Source organism: Ciconia boyciana, chromosome 1 (genome assembly GCF_034638445.1).
Source record: "Ciconia boyciana chromosome 1, ASM3463844v1, whole genome shotgun sequence".
NCBI classification, from domain to species: Eukaryota; Metazoa; Chordata; class Aves; order Ciconiiformes; family Ciconiidae; genus Ciconia; species Ciconia boyciana.
In genome coordinates, this window is record NC_132934.1 from 112482962 (window position 1) to 112503188 (window position 20227).

Consider the following 20227-nt stretch of genomic DNA (forward strand, 5'->3'; position numbering starts at 1 on the left):
AAAATATTAACTACTGCAAAACAGGTATGCGGGAGAATATACAAGAGAAAAATAGAAGGCTGTTAACCAAATTGTGGCAGAGTTACAAAAAATTAAGGTACTTTTACAGGATGGATGGCAAGGAAAGTGCTAGATTTGCTAGAGGATGTGGTTTATTAAAGTCCTTCATGATGGGAAACTTATGCCAGTGTTAACCGTCTAAGAGAGTTTTCCAGTAATATACTACATGAAATGTCCCAGCATCTTAGATCTGACAATCTGTCATATATTTTCATTATATGATCCAGAAAAACTATTTGAGGAACAAATAGGCCAAAGTTTGAAAACCTATGTTCTTAAATTAAGAAGTGCAAATCTGATTCTGTACACTAGTTTGCTATTATAGCTGTCTGGACACATGTGCTGAATCAGGTAATTTGCCATATCCTATTTTGTTTATAATGCCGAACATACACCAGAGCTGGATCTTTGAAGTCGTTAATTGAATTACCTTCTGGATGAGACATATGATGTATTAGTCTGTTCTTGAGTCACTGTTCTCAGACATTATACGTAAGAAGGATATCTAAATGCTAGAGACAGTTTTCAGGTCAGAGTTTGCTTCTCTTACATAGTCTTCTTAGGCAGGTTATCCAGAACCACTTCTAATTGGAGTGCTGACCTGTCAATTTCTTTCTTGTTTGGGAAAATTAACAGCTTGAGTTTAGCTAATGCTGGTGCCATAATATTAACTATTCTAAAACACCATTCTAAAGTTATAATTGCTTATAGAATCCTACTCTCATTGAATAGTTTTGTTTAATTTTGTACCTTTGTGATATAGTCTTTGTTCCTTCTAGGCATCTTTTTCATTTGAGTTGCCTCATCTCTCAAAAATAATACTCCATCTTTCACCATTCAAGCTTGTAACAGTACTTATGAACTTTATCGTATCCTGGGCTGCATAAAAAGAAGTGTGGACAGCAGGTCAAGGGATGTGATTCTCCCCCTCTACTCACCTTTTGTGAGACCCCACCTGCAGTACTGCATCCAGCTCTGGGGTCCCCAGCACAAGACAGACATGGACCTGTTGGAGCAGGTCCAGAGGAGGGCCACAAAAATGATCGGAGGGCTGGAACACCTCTCCTCGGGGCTGAGAGGGCTGAGAGGGTTGGGGTTGTTCAGTCTGGAGAAGAGAAGGCTCCGGGGAGACCTTATTGCAGCCTTTCAATATGTAAAGGGGGCTTATAAGAAAGATGGAGAGAGACTTTTCTCCAGGGCTTGTAGTGTAGGACAAGGGGCAACAGTTTTAAACTAAAAGAGTGTTGTTTCAGATTAGATATAAGGAAGAAATTATTTACTGTGAGGGTGGTGAGACACTGGAACAGGTTGCCCAGATAAGTCGTGGATGCTCCATCCCTGGAAGTGTTCAACATCAGGTTGGATGGGACTTTGAATGGCAGGGGGGCTGGAGTAGGTGATCTTTAAAGATCCCTTCCAACCCAAACCATTCTATGATTCTATGATTTATTGTGTGTCTATACTAATATGAAAAGTAGCTTTTGTACTTTTCTGCAGGGTTGGTTGTTTTTTTTTTCAGTAGAGTGCCATAAAGTTCATATATAATAAATATCATCACGGTTGCTTTTTTTAGAAATGGAGTGTATTCAAGCTCCTAGTTCTGTATTTAGCTCCATAGAAGTCCACTATGTTGTCTTAACTGGTGGTACTTTATGTACAAAAGATTTAAAAGAACAGTTCATTTACACCCTGAATTTATTTTTTGTCAGGTGTAAATTAATTCTGAGTTCAATAGAAGCTAAGCAGAGCATATTTTTATTTTTTAATGTTTTTAACTTTCTCACTGATCTGCATGGAAGCTTTTTTCTTTTTATACAGTATGTGTTGCATTTAAGTATCTTTAACATATGTTAACATATAAGAAGGTCTGCCTTTTCATTTCTACTTGGTTATACTTCATTTTCACTTGATAACATTTCTTGATAAATGTTCTTTTTATTAACTTAATTTGTTTCTTAGTTATTCTAGAAAACTGGAGGGATCAGATTTTGTAGACATATAAAATAGTCAACCTTATGTTTTCAAAGCCTTGGCTTTAAGGTTTGTTATTTTTTCATGCTCTATTTTATGTTAAACATATTGTGTGTTTCTGTTTGATAAATACTAATTCTGTAACCATTTAAATGTAATATACTACAGTTAGTGATGAGCACACAAGAAAAAAAAAATCTCTTTATAAACCGGTTATTCCTTTCCAACTCATTTTTTTTAATAAGAAATGTAAAGTAACTTTTATTAGTACTGTAAAAAATTATTTCCAGAATTATTTTCTTCGTGTGAAACATCACTCCAGGTATCTTAATCTATTCCTGACTAGGAAATCAAAAATCATCTGACTTAAGATAATTTGTCTGAATCAAGCCATTAGCACAGTCATCCTGTGTCCTCTTCTTTTTGCTATGTTGGAGTTTTCGACTGCTGGGGAAATGGCTGCAAAGCCTTTTTACCCAGACTTTTTGAGAGGGAAAATGTGAAGCTGTTTTTGTTTAGGAATGCTTTATGTTTGGAAGTTGTTGATTTTGGGATATATCTTTATTTGATGGACTTTTAGTCCTATTTGTGTTTTATGATTTTAAAACTGTCTGTTGGTATCTGTAGTCATGTATAGATGGCAGTCCATAACTCACCTATTCTTTTACAATATAAATAAACAGATACTATAGGCATCCAAAATCTACCTTTAGAAGAGAGAGCAGTCTGAACTGAGAGTCCCTATTCTCCTAAATGCTTGTACTTGCAGTATAGAAGTGTACACTACTTTTTGACTTGTAAGACATTTTAAATAGGATATGAGTTTGCCACGTGTATTTAAATTAACAGAGAGCATCAAACTACATGATGTTACCTAGGAAGGAAAGTTAGTCAGGTTCAGACAGAACGTCTTTCTATCTTGCACATTCATGCCAGTGTTCATTAGTGGAGTGAACGTATTCTGAGAAATTGTGCATTGGAAGACAGTGCTTATCTAAAATTTGTTGTGAAATAACCACATTTTGTGCCTCATGAACACTCTGATGAGATTTCCGATCCATACATTGAACACATTAGGTGCAAAAACTGTCTGTCAGGCAGAAGTAAGTTCATGCAGTTTTTCTTCAAGTGGCTACCACCACTAACTTCATTTCCAGAGAAGAAGCCAAGGCTCTGACTCTTGCTATTCTGAGATTCCTGACCATACTTAACCATAAAACAGGCATATGCAGTTTGCTTTTTTCTTCATAGAGCTCCACTAGTGTGAGGTGTCACATCCTGAAGACTCTTTGATAGTCCATTTTTGCATTAAGCTGTTTAGATGATGAAATATGGATTTTTTAAAGGTCTATGAAAATCAAGGAGCACTAGAATTACTTATTAAAACATTTGGAAAAGAAAGATGAGCTCCTGTATCTGGTAAATAAATTCATAGGAAGACATGCTTCACTTGTTTGGATGAAACCACTGCTTTCCTACAAAAATAAGGGCTGAATAGTTATTTTAAAAAATGCTGCTGGCATTGAACAATGTAGCAGCCTTGATCTGTGCTTTAAAACTTCTACTGTTAACAGTTCTTTTTGGTCAAAGCCTGTATGTATGCGTGCAGCAGCAGCGTAATGTCACCAAAAAGTTATGCTTTTTGACAAAGGCAAACACAGAAAGAAGTTGAAAATATGCACTTCAGAAACAAGGAAGTAGTTTTAAACCATTCCTGAAGCTAGATTTTACTACTTAGTTAAATATGCTCAGTTCTGGTCTCTTATAGACCTATTAGCAATTTTCTAGCCTAAAGTTAAACTATTTGTGAGAAGACTAGAATAGAATTTCCAGAGACACATCTAGAAACATTTAGGAGATATTTATCAAAATAAAAATATAAACATATGTATTTTAAATATTAACAAAAGATACCATGACACCAGCTATAATTGATAATTTTCTTTTGGAATTAAAGTGCTAGAGACTTTCCTTGACTTTCAGTAATATAAAGAATATTTTCTTAATACTCTTAAAATATAGTAAAAGCAGGATCAAAATAAAATAAATAAATAAATAAATATTCAATAGACAAAAAATATTATTTACCCAAGACATAAGTAGAAGAGCAGGGAAAGATCTACTCCCTCTAATTTTGTAGAGACCATTAAACTCTTCCTGCTATCCAGGGAAACAGTGAGTAAACAGATATTTCTTGTCACTACTGGCATTGTGATCTGAAAATCATGGTTAGTTTGCAAAACAGCAATTTCCTCTGTATCTAACTCAGTGTTTGGCTATATGTTTAACTTAGCTATTTATAGGAGGGTTTGTAAGGAAGACACACCATCTTTTTGCTTGTCTGTAGCTTGATGATTTCATAAGGAACTGATATAAAGATTATCCTAAATAGTGTACTGATACACACAATATTTTTCTGAAGTAGGTAGAATACGTTGCAACATTTTAGGTATTTTTTTATTTTTTTTTTCGTCTAGGTTTATTCACACAATTAAACATCTCTCTTTAGAAAGTTATCATAAGGTATAAGATAGTTCCACTGAGAAGTGGGTGAAGCTCTTACACATCTATGAAAATTTGGAGAGTGAATGTAATTTCTCCATAGCAAAAGAAGACACTGTAAAATCAGAAAATGACCAGATCATATGTATATAAGTTTCATATGTCACCTCCCTTTGTCATACAAGGGTCTGGCTGAAGAGTTTCTCATCCTCAGGAAGAAATGTTCTTTGTCATTTCTGAGGTAATGTCTTTCAAGGGCCTGGTGTTGCCTAATGCTAAATATAATTAGCAGGTATTCTCTTTCTGAGAATTTCAGCTGAAACAGTTTCAGGAGAGGAGAAAGCTACCAAAATAAAGGCTCAAGAAACTCAAGGTTGAATACTGATATTTTCATGGCCTGTAATAAATTGATACAGCAATCAATTGAAATTTCTATGTAAACATGAATGCTTGGATAGGGGTGTACGGTTTGTTTTACTAAAACAGTTAATATATTTGTGTATTACTTCCTTTTACCAGACGCCCCAACATTTGTGTCAAATCAAACCATGTACTACTCTTGGGAAGGCAATCCCATCAATATAAGCTGTGAAGTGCTAGCAAATCCGTCTGCCTCAGTTCAGTGGAGAAGAGGAAAATTAGTTTTACCAGTAAAAAATACAACACATCTGAAGACCTACAGTACAGGAAGAAAGCTGATTCTAGAGGTAAGACTTAACATGGAAATCAACGTTGTGACATTAATTAATTTCTTCCTCAGTTTGGCACCATTACAAGTACCATAGAGTGCATTTAAGGATAAGACTTATAATTTAATAAGTAAAGCTCTTTTTTAAAACAAACTATTTAGGAACTTATTTATCTCTACATTTCTTGTGAGCAGTTAGAAAATAAACATAATTTGCATGGCTCATGCTCAGTTTTCCATTTGCAGTGAACAAAAATGTAACTTGCATTTCTTGCAAGTAAATACATAAATAAATATAAAACTAACCCATAAGGTTAATACTAAAAATTAAAGTGACTATCTGGTAGGTGCTTGGTATATACAAAAATATTTGTGTGGCTTCAGCCAAGAACAAAGCAGAAGGGTAAAGTGATAATAAACTGCAATTGGCTTTGATAGCAACTGTTTCCTCATGGAGGCACTGGAAAAATAAGAACTAAGCTCCCTTCTGTTATCTAAAAGGTACATGTAAGAACAAAACTTGAGAAAGGCAGAAGACAAAGAGTGGACCTTAATGATCTGTTTACTTCATTAACTTGACTAAACAGTGAACTACTCCGCAATTGCGTATAGCAAATCATGGTCCTTAATTAATCATTTCACAACAAAGTGTAACCAGTGTCTCCAGCCCTGGTCTCACCTATTACAGGAACAACATACTGTCTTCCTCCACAGGTGTGGAAAAAGTTAGTTTTCTCCAATTCTATCTAGTATCAGGCTTGTGTCTGAGCATAAGCTTCTCAGTTGCCATGGGAAAAAAGATTGAGGAGCTATAGGGCTAATCAGAGTGGGGGACCTACTTCAGATCCCAAGCAAGATGTGTACAGTGCCCTGAAAAAAACTATGTTTTTTTCCTAAAGTCCAAACAAATAACCTCATTTCTTGTAGTATAAGATATATGTTTAAAGAGACACAGTCTTACTCTTGTTTGAAGGTCATCTTTAGGGTTTTTTTATTTTAAGTAAAGCTTAACAACACAAAATATGCATTACAGTCTGTGGTTCTCTGAGTGCTCTTCCATTCTTCTGTCACCTAAACAGTTGGTCAGGCAAGCTGGATTCCAATAGAGCATTAGCTTCCTGTGGTATCTATTATCTGTTCTGTCTTATATCCTTATTCACCTGAGTTTACAGTTTAGCCACATCCTTTACATCTTATTTTTCCCCCGAATGTCTGATGTATTGTGAATCCTGTAAACAATAAAAAGTAAAACATTATTCTTGCATCATCTATAGGAATCAGCAATTTTCAGACCTTTCATTGATTATTTCAGTCAAAATATCAGTTTGTGCCAATAGTATCTGTGAAAAAAATGTGAAGTTTATTAGATTTTTTTTTCTTATTTAAAAGTGAAATTGTAAAGATGAACAATGTCACCATTTTCCATTATTTTATTTCATCATTTGAATTTGAGAAGGGGGAGTTTAACATGAAAAAGGGTGTATTCAGATCTCTGTTTGGAGAATATACTAGATAGGCTGAAGGAAGAACTCATCTGCGTGTTGGTTAACGAGAACATTTTTGCATTTCTGAATTTTTTAAAGAACTTTGATATTTGATTAGAAACTAATATTTATAAACTGTATTCATTTTAAAGATTGCTCCCACATCTGACAGTGATTTTGGACGGTATAATTGTACAGCCACAAACCGAATAGGAACAAGATATCAGGAGTATACACTTGGTCAAGCTGGTAAGTTAAAAAGTTTTTTCCTTTTCATTAAATATTTTTTCTATTTTAATAAAAATTAAGTTCAAACACACTTTTCTCTGTTTATTCCAATGGAATGTTTGCAGTTAATTTTAATTCTCTAAAAGTTGAGTTGCAATATAAAGTAAAATAAACCAGTTCCCTCAGAATATGAATCTTCTTTGGATTTAATTTTAAGGCCTTCTGAAATTTGAAAAAAATTGAATGTCTAACTTTTTTTCCTTTGCCCTTATTACATCCTACATTTATAACAGTGTATTTTCATTACTTCAGTGGAGAGACATATGGTTTGCAGGCAGTAAAAATAAGAAAGAATTAGGAAAGTCTTTTTTCCTTTTTTTCCCTGGTATTTTCTTGGTAAACCAAGGATGACAAAAGGCTGAAATACTTCAGCAAAGAAGTTCTATCTTAATTTGCACTTTTAGTTATTTAAAAGCAGAATTTGACCCAGAGTGTTAGATTGAATTAATTTAAGCTCTGAGATGTTCTACAACCAATTGTTACAGAATTTCTGAATATTTTTAGGTCTATCTATTGTTGTTTAGGGAAACATAAAAATATGACTGTATGTTTGTTCTTTGACAGAAATAACTATTAACTGAGAGTAAATGAGAGTTTCTTTGCATTTCTTTCAATTATATTTCTTGTGGGATGGACTAACGATTGTTCAGCAAGCTTTGAGGTCTCCCAACATTTAGATCTACATATTTAGATGATGCAAATTGTTCCAGCTTTAATGATGTCTATGGAGTTATAATGCAGTTTATAGTAACAAAGGTACAGCCACACTGGAACCTATACACCCCTTGTGATGCATTGTTATGGACCATTTTTATCATGTAACTTTCAGGTCATACCCTCCTGCCAGACTGGCTGATACATATTGAAGGGGACAGGTAGAACTAAGGTCTTGTATTTATTTTTTTTTTAAAGTAGGACTTGTATATTTTTTTATGATCTTGGAAGTTTCAGCTGTAACTTTTTGTTACTTTTTTTTTTTTTTTTTTAATAAGAAAATAAACTCTTTGGAGCCCTACTAGGAGGACCTTTGGAGGTGCATTGCTGAAACGTGCACATCCAGTCACAGGGAGGCTCTCTTACCCAGCCTGGTGTTTTAATTTTTATAGTTTTGCTCAATAGGGTAATTATTTTCTTTTGGGGTCTCAGGAGTTATAAAAAACAGGTGTTTATTAAGAAATTTCTTAGAAGTTGTACACAGCATTGAAAGTTTTTCCCATTACCTCTAAAGGATGGATTACTAGCACACACTTTTACCGTGGATACTATACTATTTTTTTGTCTTTGAACAGTGGTCAAAAGAGCTGAACTTCCTAAAATAGGAAAATGTGGGGTTTTATTGAGAAAACAGCAGATTTCTATGTGGCACAATTCTACGTCATCCAGAAGATCCATTCCCCTTCATTTTGCAACTTTTTTGGGGTATTAGCTGTGTTGCAAACCTGATCTTCCTTTGATAGCTACATGCAACTAATGAAAAATATATTACCTCTTCCTTTGCACGTAGCTGTCCTTAGTCTCAGCTGGGTCCTAATTTCATACAATACATTCTCTACTTTCCACCTTATAAAATTCTCCCCGATATAAGGACTCACACAATCTAATTCATACCTAAAATAATTTTGTTTTTTGTGAAAAGAAATTCCAGAAGAGAACAGTTTGTAGAATCTTCAGTCATGTTCATGATCATTTACCTGGCTGATCCCATTTATTTTAATGGAATTACTTGAACAATTGAGTTTCTGTAATAGGGCTAAAATTATGACTATATCAGCTCATTAGTACTGCATATAGCATTAAATATGAAAAATGAATACTCCCTGTGACATTCAAAATTGAGGTAGTAATAGAAAAGCTCTAAGCTTTAAGGAAAAACACAATTAGTTTCTATACCAACTGTTCTGTCTCTAATTAAGAAATCTCAAGACTTGTGGGAAGTTAGCATTGATTTGAATAGGTAAACTGTATCTATTACCTGTATATTACTTTTGCCATCATTTAATTTAGGAAGTAGATTTAGCCCTCTAAAAATCTCAGGACTTGATTTTCTGACTCATGACTGGCATAGGATTTGCCGAGTTACATTAAATTCATTCAAAAGGACTGCATGTAACCCTCTGATTTTAGTCAGTTACATCTATTTCTCTTCAGCAGCATGCTTTCTCTTTGGGGCAATACGTGCATCTGTAGATTTGATGACAGCACTGGTTCTGCCTGGACTAGGTGCTACACCTAGTCCAGGTTCCTGCTGGACTAGGTGCTACACTTGCCTTTGGAGTATCATCTCTAAGATTTGTTACATGTGAGGCTTCACTGAAAGGGAAAAGCAGTAGATGTACAATGTGAAAGCTGCTAAAATAATTTCTCAATTCCTCTCAAAATCAGATGACTCGCTACTAGAAGTCTTTCTTAAAGCAATAAACATAAATGGTAGGAAAGAGAAGGAAAAATCCCACTTGCATCCCTCTGGTGTCTTACCTGTCAGGACAGAAAAAGATGAGAAAATAGAACAATTATGCCAATGAAAACACAGGAACTCAGGTTGTGATTATTACTGTGGACTCTTTTTTCATAAAGACGTATATACATATGAGAGCCTCTCAGCATATCATCTGATCTATATCTGGTGATTTTTTTCTCAGATTTGCAAAACCGTGTCCCATCACAATGCATGATACTGCATGATGATTATTTTAGCTATGTATTTCTCTCCTGCTTTTATAAATAATTAATTAATTTTAATACAAAGCAATTATCATTATTAATTGAAAAGGAACATGATATTTTGATTATGCATTGTATTTCAGCAAATTCTCACATGAGACCCCCTGGAAATGCAAGTAAGAGCAAATAGCTCCATACAAGCTATAATCCTGTTTTGGCTTTTTAATACAACTCTATCAGAGATGTTACTGATGCCACTTTTTCAAACAGCTTACTATTCTCTACTTTCACAACAGTTTGCTTAACATATTTCAGTCAATTATTCAGAAAACTTGTTGAACACTTAAAAAAAAAAATGTATTGGAGTTATAAACATAAAAAGGTAAATCAGAGTATATTTAGTGAATGTGTAATGAAAAAAGAATTACGGGAAGTTATTATGTAAAGCATGAGCTCTATATGGACATTCTATATAATTATATGAAATGCAGAAAATAAAACAAACTCAAATTTTGTAGAAATAATAATGAACAGGTATCCTTAACATAAGGCGTTTGTAGTGTAGTATTTATGTGGGGCTGGAAACACTGGGTTTGGGGGTGTCAGGGCTCCATTGTGCTAGGCACTACTTACAGTAGTATAATGCATAATATTGCATTAGATTATATAGATTGCAAATATTGTCCCCAAGCAAGGACATCAAAGCAAGACTGAGCCTAACCTGTAAATTTAATATTGAAATTTTTCTCCATTCTAAGGATGTACAAGCATGAATTATTTCATGCAGGTCTTTGACTCCAAAGGTCTACTCCCCAGCACCATCTCTTTCCCTGCCATGGTTCTAATACTACTTACATTCAGCATTTAGACATAGTTACTTTCACTCAATATATATGCCAGATATACAGAGACAGGAAAAGCTGCAGAACTGCACTAGGAATACATTGACAGGAGATAGGAGACAAGAGCTAGCTGGAAGATAAATCTCTGACCCGCAGTACCTACTCTCACACCATCACTTCCTTTTCTCCATTTATACCAGGACTGCTAAACTCTCAGAAGGAAAATTATTTTCTTCCATAAAACTATCCAAAAAATAGCTTGAAAAGAAAATCTCCAGTGAGAAATGGTGGTCATTTATTGAACAGGCTGGGTAATAATACTAATAGACTTGAAAGAGCATTTACATATCAGTGGAGATAAGCATGTACTCATAATTCTGTGTATACTTCTCTATCAGCTGCAATAATGTTTTTGGAACCAAACCAATACTACTTAATTTAAGCCAACGTATCACAAAATTCATTTGTGCTAACCAGCTTTATGTGCTGAGTACAAAATACATCAAGTCCAATTTTACACTTACTATTTGGGGATCTTTTTTTCTTTTATTTTTAAGGAATTCTTTAACATCATATGTGAATACAGTCACATACTGACAGAGGACTAGACACTGTGGCAAGAAGATGAAGTTGACTAAATGTCTGACACTTGGTTTTTTTAATGATTTATTTTAATTTAAAGGCTGAACTTTTTGTAAATTATCCTTTGTTTTGACAGCAGTATAACGACAGCAAAGAGCAGTGGAACTTCTAAGAAGGTATACCAGAATCTCTGTTATCACTAAGTGGTCTTTAGATCATAGAAAATAAATCCCATACTTTTTCTACTATACAGTCCTTCAACTTCTGTCTGTAACACTATATGAAAGAGTAATCACTGCCCATAGCTAAACTCCTCTAAGATTCATTTGGTTGGTTGGCTTTAGAAGGAAAAAGAACAAGAACTATCCACAGGGTTGGTTTTAGAAGCAAAAAAGAACAAAAACCCTCCACAGTTCTGTCCTTCCAGATGCAGACTTCAGAATATACAACTTTGCAAATTATTCTTCAATCCTGCTAAACAATGATCTTTTATGATATTCTTGCAATTCTAATGTGAAAATCATGGCAATGCTCCAAATAATTTCAGCTGACAGGACAGCTCAAATGCTGGAATGTTTAGCTAGATCAGGACCAGAGAGGGCTCTTTACGTTGCATGATCAAAGTCATACTCATTAGAGAACTACAGAATTAGATTCAGTTCATTAAGCTGCTAATGATCTTCTTTGGGGAAAAACCTATAGATTTGCCTAGTCTGAAAGAGGCAGTAGGTATTTTATTCTGTCTTAATGGAATTGCTAGTATTTGTTTCTGATTTTGACTAGGAATGTGTCTCCTGTTGTATTTTCTTCAGGTGATTGACTCTTTTCTTAAGAACTGATATAATTCAACTCTGAAAACGGCATAAAAGTTACCTACATGTGTGGGTTGCTTGGATTGTGGGATGCATATTTAAAATAGTATTTTGGATGTATTTCACACTTAAATGAGTTTTAAACATATTGCATTGTGCAAGTTATGCAAAATATTTTACTGGGTTTTCACAGGAGCTTCATTTTATGCTTATTACCAAATGGAATCATATCTTTATTTGGCAGAAATTATACCTGAATCTGCAGTAGAGAACATAAGGTTCTTCCTGAAGGATGTCTTCTTCCCTATGCCATGTTTATTATAGTTAATCATATGCAGAGGTAAACACACAAAGAAAAGAGATCTCCTTAACATTTTGAAAGTCAAGAACAGAGTGGATATGTAAATAACACGTTTTTGTTTCATATCATTGACCAAATAATTGTTTTAATCCAAACTGAAGTAACAGTGAATTTCCTTATAAAAAGAGCATACAAAAACTAACATAAAAATAGTCTGAATGAAATTAAATATTCATTCAACCTTGAACAATATTTTTTGTTTCATTTTTAACTCTTTTAACAACAGAAAAGGAATAAAAATGTTTAGAAACCATTTGTAATATTGTAGGTATCCACAGCAGCTTTTAACCTGTAATTAAATCCAAAGAGCATTAATATTCAGTACTGCATACATCTTCCCAAGTGATTGGTATCCACATCACTCATACAGTGCCCTGCTGCTTTACTTTGGCTATCCTGGATTGCTTTGCTGGCATTCTTATGTTGTATTTTTCCCACTCATTTGAGCTAGGGAGAGAAAGACTCTGTACACAGAATGGTGCTTAAGGTACTGTCACTAGCGGGGAAAAAAAAATATTGCTCTCAGCTGTAATGAGAATCTGGAGGAGAGGGGTCACAAGCTGGTTCTAATCGTCATCCTCCTCTGATTTTGGGATCAATGCTTACTTAGCAAGCAACTCAGATAACTAATTCTTGTTCCATGTGATCAGAGGAAAAAATCTGTATGGATTTTTGAACATATTTTCTTTTTTCCAAAAAACCCCAACTTTTTGATCAATTTAGAAAAAGATTCAAGCCCCAGGTCTGTGTTCTCCTGGATGCATAGCATACTGGTTACATTTGGTCACGTTCTGTCTGACCATGAATCTTGAATTCTTTTCTGCAGAGTAATACAGCTGCACTAAGAAGGGTGAAAATTTCCTGCAACATCCCATATCCTGGTGAAACGAATGTTTCCTGGAATAAGAAAGGATTTGAGGGTTTGAATCCCTCAAGCAGAGATTTGCATTCTACTCAAATCTTTAACATCATGGATTCATATAGTTGTGTCTTTACATAAAAGATACTAAAATTGTTCGTCCACGTAAATAAATCTATGCTGGTTTTAACCCAATGAGCACCAAGCATTGGAGGTTTCAGGAGACCTATATTCAGAAATGCTAACTGTAAGAATTCACAGAGGTATGATACTAGCATTAAGACACTTGACTCTCACAACTGTTAGAGAATTTTTCTGGAAAAATTTAGGTGCCTGATTATTAAAAGGTTATACAAATCAGCCCCTTTAGAGCAGCTTTGGCAGGTGTCCTTTTCCTGAGAATTCATGGCTGAATATATCCTTAAATCCATTCTTTAATATTTTACAGAAATTTTTGGCTCATTTTCATTCAAGTACCAATACTGGTTGAAGCTCAGATTGATTCTCTTTTTATTCCCAACTGTCTGACAGTCCTTGAATGAAGTCTATATTTTATGTAAATGGTTCAATACCCACTAACCAAATTATAGGCTTTGGCTCAAATTCTTACATGTCCTTATAAGAATATCTTCCATACCATGGAGACAAAAGCAATGTCAAATCTGTAAGCAGGTATGCAAATAATAATTGTCAGATGTATCAGAAGAGAAATTTTTAATGGTGTTTCAAATCGCTGGTCTTCTGTCCACAGGACTAAAATTCTTCCTAGTATTTTCAATACAATCTTTTGTAATTATAACACTTTAAAATGTATGACAACTAGAACAGTTAGTCTTTTGTCATCTATGTGTTAGTTCGGTCATACATTGTAAAAGTAACAATATTTCTATTTTTAAAGATGTACTGACCCCAAGGTTAATTTTTTGCTTTTGTTTCATATCTAGCATCTCAACACCTACAGACACCTGCTTTATTTTCGTAGTTCTTTTCTACTTTGAAAGATATGCACTTGCTTTTGATTTCAGAAAAAATGTTTCTTTCAACCTATTCCACAAATTATTTCTTAACCTGAGAAGAGAATAGAAACCTTCCATTAATATTCCTTGCTAGTAGCTTGGAATCCAGTCTTTCAAAAAAAAGAAAAAAAGGATTCATGTTTTCAGCTGTATTTCAAAGTTTCATAAAAATGGCCAAATTATTTCTACAGTTTTTTGTCATAATATGATTTAAAAGAATTCAGACTCTGAATGATCTATCTAGCCATAACTGTTCCTTTTGTTAAATTTGATGTAAAGTTTGTTATTCTCTTTTACATAATAAAACATAGTAAATAAATTAATCTCTTACATTTGCCTATGACAAAATTAGCTATTAAAAAAGATCATATTATAAAAGAAAGGCAGAAATGGAAAATGTTTTTGCATAAATTTAGCATACAAGAAAATAAATGTGGTTTTCTTACAGCTCTGTATTAGAAAGCTTAAGTTGTTTAACACAAACATTATTACATCATAGTCAATATTTTATTTTTCTCCCTTCAAGATGCTAAGGAAACATTTTGGAGTAGATTATCAACTGTTTAGGTCTGCCTAGTTGCTGCTTATTATTAAATTGATGTTTGTACTTTTTTAGATGTGCCATCAAATCCTTATGGAGTACGAGTTTTAGAGTTGTCACAAACCACTGCCAAAGTTTCATTCAATAAGCCAGATTCACATGGAGGTGTGCCCATTCATCACTACCAAGTGGATATAAAAGAGATAGCCTCAGAAACCTGGAAAATAGTTCGCTCCCATGGAGTTCAAAGTAAGTATACAAAAAATAAATGGAAGTATTTTAACTTAAAAGAATGTCAAGGGTAAAGAATGCAAGTATATGTTAACTGATTCTTTGTTTCTCCATTAGTCTTAGTCCAGTAGCTGTATCTTCAGTTAATATTAATGAAATCAGACCTTTTTACACCAATTAGAAATCTTACTGTAATCTTGTAAAAGTCAACCATTACCTTTTAGTTTTAAAAAAGTTTTGGTGAACAAAGTTACAATTATTTTGCATTTTTCACTGTCCAGTCAAGTAGATATGAAGAATATTTTTGAATCTATAAATTTCAAAGAGAGTAGAAATCACAGAGGAGTTAGTTTGAGAATGTGCATTACATATGCAGTTAACTGAAAAATTTTAAGTAAGCTATTATGTGATATTTAATCCTGGGCATTAATTACTGGTTTTGAGCTACTTAGTAACCTTTCTGCATACCTGTTAATATTCATGATGTCTGTTTCAAAAGCATATCTATAAAGTATTGTTCAACAAACATTAAATACATTTGTCAGATATTATATGTTATCTAACTACTATATTAGTGGGGATGCTACAAATGGAGCTAGTTCCTTGCCAGATCTATGCTTTCTTTGCACTTCTCTAAAGGCAGAAAAGAGCATAAGCCCCCCCAAATAGACAAGAGTTCTTTAAGTATATGCCGAGGTTGGGTGTTTATACAGAGTAATGTTAACAAAATACATTCAACGGATCAGTAATCCCTTGCATCCATATTTACCCTTTGATATTTTTAACAGATAGTGCAAGTTAAAGCAGCCCCAACAGTCTTCTGATTTATACAGCAGGAGGTGAATGGTTTTGCAGCTATTAGCACAGTGACGGGAGAAAAAATGTAGCAAATGATCTAACGTGTGTTATCTCTTTCCCTTTCACATCCGTAATCCACACACAAAAATTCTTCACTAAGTAGAGCATGTTCCAAATTACAGAATTATTTCAAAGAAATATACAATGAACATGTAATCAACATATATTCAACGAGACATATAATGACTTTTTAACTTTTGTTTTTCTTAACCAAACACAGTAACCATGTGTATAAATGTAATACTGTTTATCATAGTAGCATTCATTTTAGTCCAGTATAGCTTGTATGTTTTTCAGTATCAGAAGATCTAAAGAACACAATGTGTTTCCTGTAGTTGCAGGGCATACACATTAATGGACATTAGTGTACCTCTTCTCTTCTTTTCATGTTATGTTTCAGATGAAGTTTGAGACTTTTTTTCTTATAGCTACTTCCTTCAATGAATTGACAATAAATTTCTCTGATGAGAACTACAATATACCAAATACTAAAACCTGAAGTGACAAGTCTGTGTAGTAGGGTGCAATGTACTCAAATGAGAACAAACCCAGTGACTACAGAGTGCAGTCACACAGATGCTTAATTTAAATGTAAAGCCAGAACAAAAAAAAGTCCTCAGTGTTAACTTCATAGAACAGCGTATTTACCTTACTCCCCATAAAACTTTCTTTCATATTATTTTTATCAATGTGAAGTTTATTAAAAGTTTAATTGATTACATTAGGAAAGATACATAACTTGACAGACCCTTGTTGTTATTAGAGTTGACTGGAGCTGCCTTCTTCAAAAGTTCACACTTTGATTTTGAAACATTATTTCAGCATTACATGTTTAAGTTGTATACAGCTCATTTTGGACATTTCTGTATAACATGAATTGATCTTGGAATTATTTTAGTACAATATCTATTTGAATTGTATTGTAATTTATTCTAAAAACAGAGTAGAGTGGCAGGTACAAATACGTTCCATCCTTATGAAGACAATACCACTGTGAAGTAGACTGTGAGTATTTAGGATCTCTGCTGCCATCCCTACTAAAATTGAATATACAGCTTCTTTGAGAAAAAGGCTGTATTAATTCCTACATGCTGTCATGTTATTTCCCCACATCTTCCTTTTGTGCAGTTTGCCTTACTTTTTTCAGTTTATTCTCCTTTCTCGCTTGGAAGTTTTCAGAGGATTTACCTTTTTTGAGACTTGTCTTTTCCTCTTGACTTCATTGTCCCCCAACTGTAATGCTGAGAGATTTTATTGAAAAAACAACATAGGTCACACTGGTTTTAGACATCTTAAAGGTACCTCTTAATAGTATGTATTATCAGAGACTACTCGAAGTGATGACAAAAACTAGTAAATATGAAAACAACCTGAAAAGCCATCTTGGTCTACAAATAGATATGCTTAGTAAATAGATGAATATTGGGAAGGTAAACTTTACTGAGACAACAGTGGACAATATTAAAAATTAATTCTAGATCCATCATTAATTCATGCTGTTTTCTGAAATCTCTATTTGTATACACCTGCACAGAAAGACTGAGATTGTATATCCTATATTTCTCTGAATTTATCTCTGAACTACTTTAGAAATCAAAAACTACTACAGAATTTCAAATATTTGCTAAGCAGGAGGCATCTTGTTTTTGTAAATCTTCGTGGTGCTACACTGAGTAATTTGATAGGGAAATCAAAAGGGACCTGGTTGCATTTATCATATGATGAATGCATCATCTGCATTCTTGCAGATGTTTTATAATGAGTTAAAAACTTGCTCTATTTGTGAGGTACTATAGGGCCAAACCAGAAAAACAAGATGTGTTACCAAAACACAGGCTGAACAGCCCAGAGCAGAAACAGTCTTCCCATATGGAGATGTCAAAAACCAATATTAGTGTCCTTTTTTTTTAATTAAAATACTGCTAAATGTAACTGGAATATTTCTGAAAAATTCAGCCTTTGCTTGTTTCCTGAGCATTCAGAGGATTTCAGCAAGTTTTCTAAAACATCTCTTTAAACCTCTCTCCATTTATGTTTTAGCCTACTTAAAGTGTCATAGTAGGATAACATTGAGATATCCTCTTCTAAATCCCTATTTTCAGTTCCTGAAAGAATTTTTAAATAAGTTTTTCTCAGTGTGAAGGCCTTTCTTTTTTTCTTTATACTTTTGGACACATTTAGGATACTTTTAAGTCTTTTGAATGATAAAAAAATACTACATGTTTTTGAGACAGTTTCTGATTGTGCTTAGGTAACTAAGGACCACTTTCCTACCATGCCTCAACATCTTCTCAGCTGAGTGACGAGGATGTTTAGACTACATGCAGTCAGTATTCTGTATTATGATTTGTAGTTGGGTCATCATAACTTCCATACTTGGTCAATATTCCTTAATGGAAAAAAAAATCACTTTTTTCATCTGTTCACATTTTAGGGACAAGTTTATGGCTAAGATTCAGCTATAAAGGCTGTTTACACAGGAACAGTTAACTGCTGGCACGTCTCAAGTAATTATGCATACATAATGCATGAGTCGATTTTTTCTCAGCAGCCAGTTATAAACCATGCTGAAATTTTACAGGATGTCTTTGTATCGGACGGATTTAACTCAGCAGTGACAAAACAGCACTGCAGCCCTTTCTTGCCGCAATGTAGGTAACGTGTAAATTCCAAGATCGTCTTCTAACGGAAAGAGGCAGAAAAACCTACATGCTGGAGAAAGGTGTGCCTGGAAGACTGTTAGCCTTCCAATACAGAGACTGTCAAGGCTAAACTGGATCTTCTGGTCCCTCTCTGCTGTCACCAGAAGGAATAGTGTAGTTGTCTTCACACCATCACAGAGAACAGCCATAAACTCATAAAATGAATGACAACTGTATTTTTAAATAAAAACAAACATCTGCGAAATGTGCCTACAGAAGTTAGTTTATAAATAAAGTGTTAATAAATGATTAATAGATGTTTCAAAAAAGTGTTGAAAGAAACTTCTACTAACTCTAACAAGTCATTAATTTTCTTATAATTATGACCCAATAACTATGTATAAAACCTTCTACAAGTAGGATTATAATTGTCTGGTTTTATTTATATGAAAAATACAATAGATGCTTACCAAAGTTTTTAGACATTCTTATGTAATCAATCATCCAGTAAATATAAATAAGTGTAATCAGAAAAAATTAAGCAGTATGAAATAGATTCTGTGCAAATCTATTCAAACAGCCTGTGATTCTCTTCATCTAGGAAGAGCACTGCCGGTTTCTTCAAAGAATCCCTCAAAAGGTGGCTTTTGTCTCAAACTGTACTAGTTTGAGCTGTTTTCAGATCAAATTAAGGAGAAAATTCCAGAGTCTTGGAGCTGTAGCCAAGAATATCTGTTTCCCTATTCCCTCCTCTTTGTCTTTTTTAATGAAGAAGATTTAATTTGAAAGTCTGTGCTGATTGCAGCTGTTGAAGGAGAGCACAGGAAGTGAAGCAATCATTCTGATACACCAACTTCAGGCTATTTAGGGACTTAAAAGTCATAATCAACACTATCATAGTTGAGATAGTGGGCAGAGAAGCCCACTAATCTTGAAGTAACAGAAGTACAGATAATATTGGCAAGGTTCAGTCTCCAAGGAAAGATTGCATCCTTTCAGCCGGGCAGCTGGTAAACCTCTGAGAGTGGGGTATTTCCCATCCATCGTCAATAAGGTGATAACAACTAGTGAAGAGCATTTGCCATGCTTTCCTCTGTAGACACAAATAAACTAGTGAGAAGGTGTAAGATACCTGTGCTGGGAAAAATTGTCTTACCACAATCTTCTGTGTAATTTTATTTTAAAAAAAAGAAGGACATTCACTGATCAGTTTCTGAGTAATCAGCAAAGACTTCATGAGAAGTGTCATGGGCAGAATTTTGGGTTTTTTGATCATGGATCAATCTACACAACACCAGGCCTGCTGGTGACAGATGGGGTACACCTGTCTCAAAGGGGGAAAAGGATCATTGCACAGGAGTTAGCAGGGCTCATTGAAAGAGCTTTAAACTAGATTTGAAGGGGGAAGGGGATAAAACCAGGCTCACTAGAGATAAGCCTGGGGGCAGCACACCAATGTTTGAGAGACGGTATGCTAGTGAGGTCCTTTGGTCTGCCATCTCAGTGGAGGTAGGGGATGGAGATCCATGTGGTGGCAAAGATGCAAGGCTTATTGATATGTTAGAAACCACAGAAGCACCTGAGAATGGTCACGTAGGAATTAGGGCTTGTGCTCCCCAAAAAGGTGTCGTCGGGATCAATAGCCCAACTGAAGTGCATCTACACCAATGCACACAGCATGGGCAACAAACAGGAGGAGCTGGAAGCCATTGTGCAGCGGGAAATCTATGATATAGTAGCCGGCACGGAAACATGGTGGGATGACTCGCACAACTGGAGTGCTGTAATGGATGGCTATAAACTCTTCAGAAGGCATAGGCAAGGAATGA

At 34.5% G+C, this 20227-nt stretch overlaps 1 protein-coding gene across 1 annotated transcript in view; it reads left to right on the forward strand.

The window, feature by feature from the left end:
* The window catches only part of NCAM2 (neural cell adhesion molecule 2), a 339691-nt gene that overhangs the window by 256418 nt on the left and 63046 nt on the right, over positions 1-20227 (forward strand). The window contains exons 11-13 of the mRNA XM_072852963.1: positions 5053-5240; positions 6858-6954; positions 14743-14916. Of these exons, the coding sequence (XP_072709064.1) occupies positions 5053-5240; positions 6858-6954; positions 14743-14916 (459 nt within the window). The remainder of the gene's footprint in view (positions 1-5052; positions 5241-6857; positions 6955-14742; positions 14917-20227) is intronic.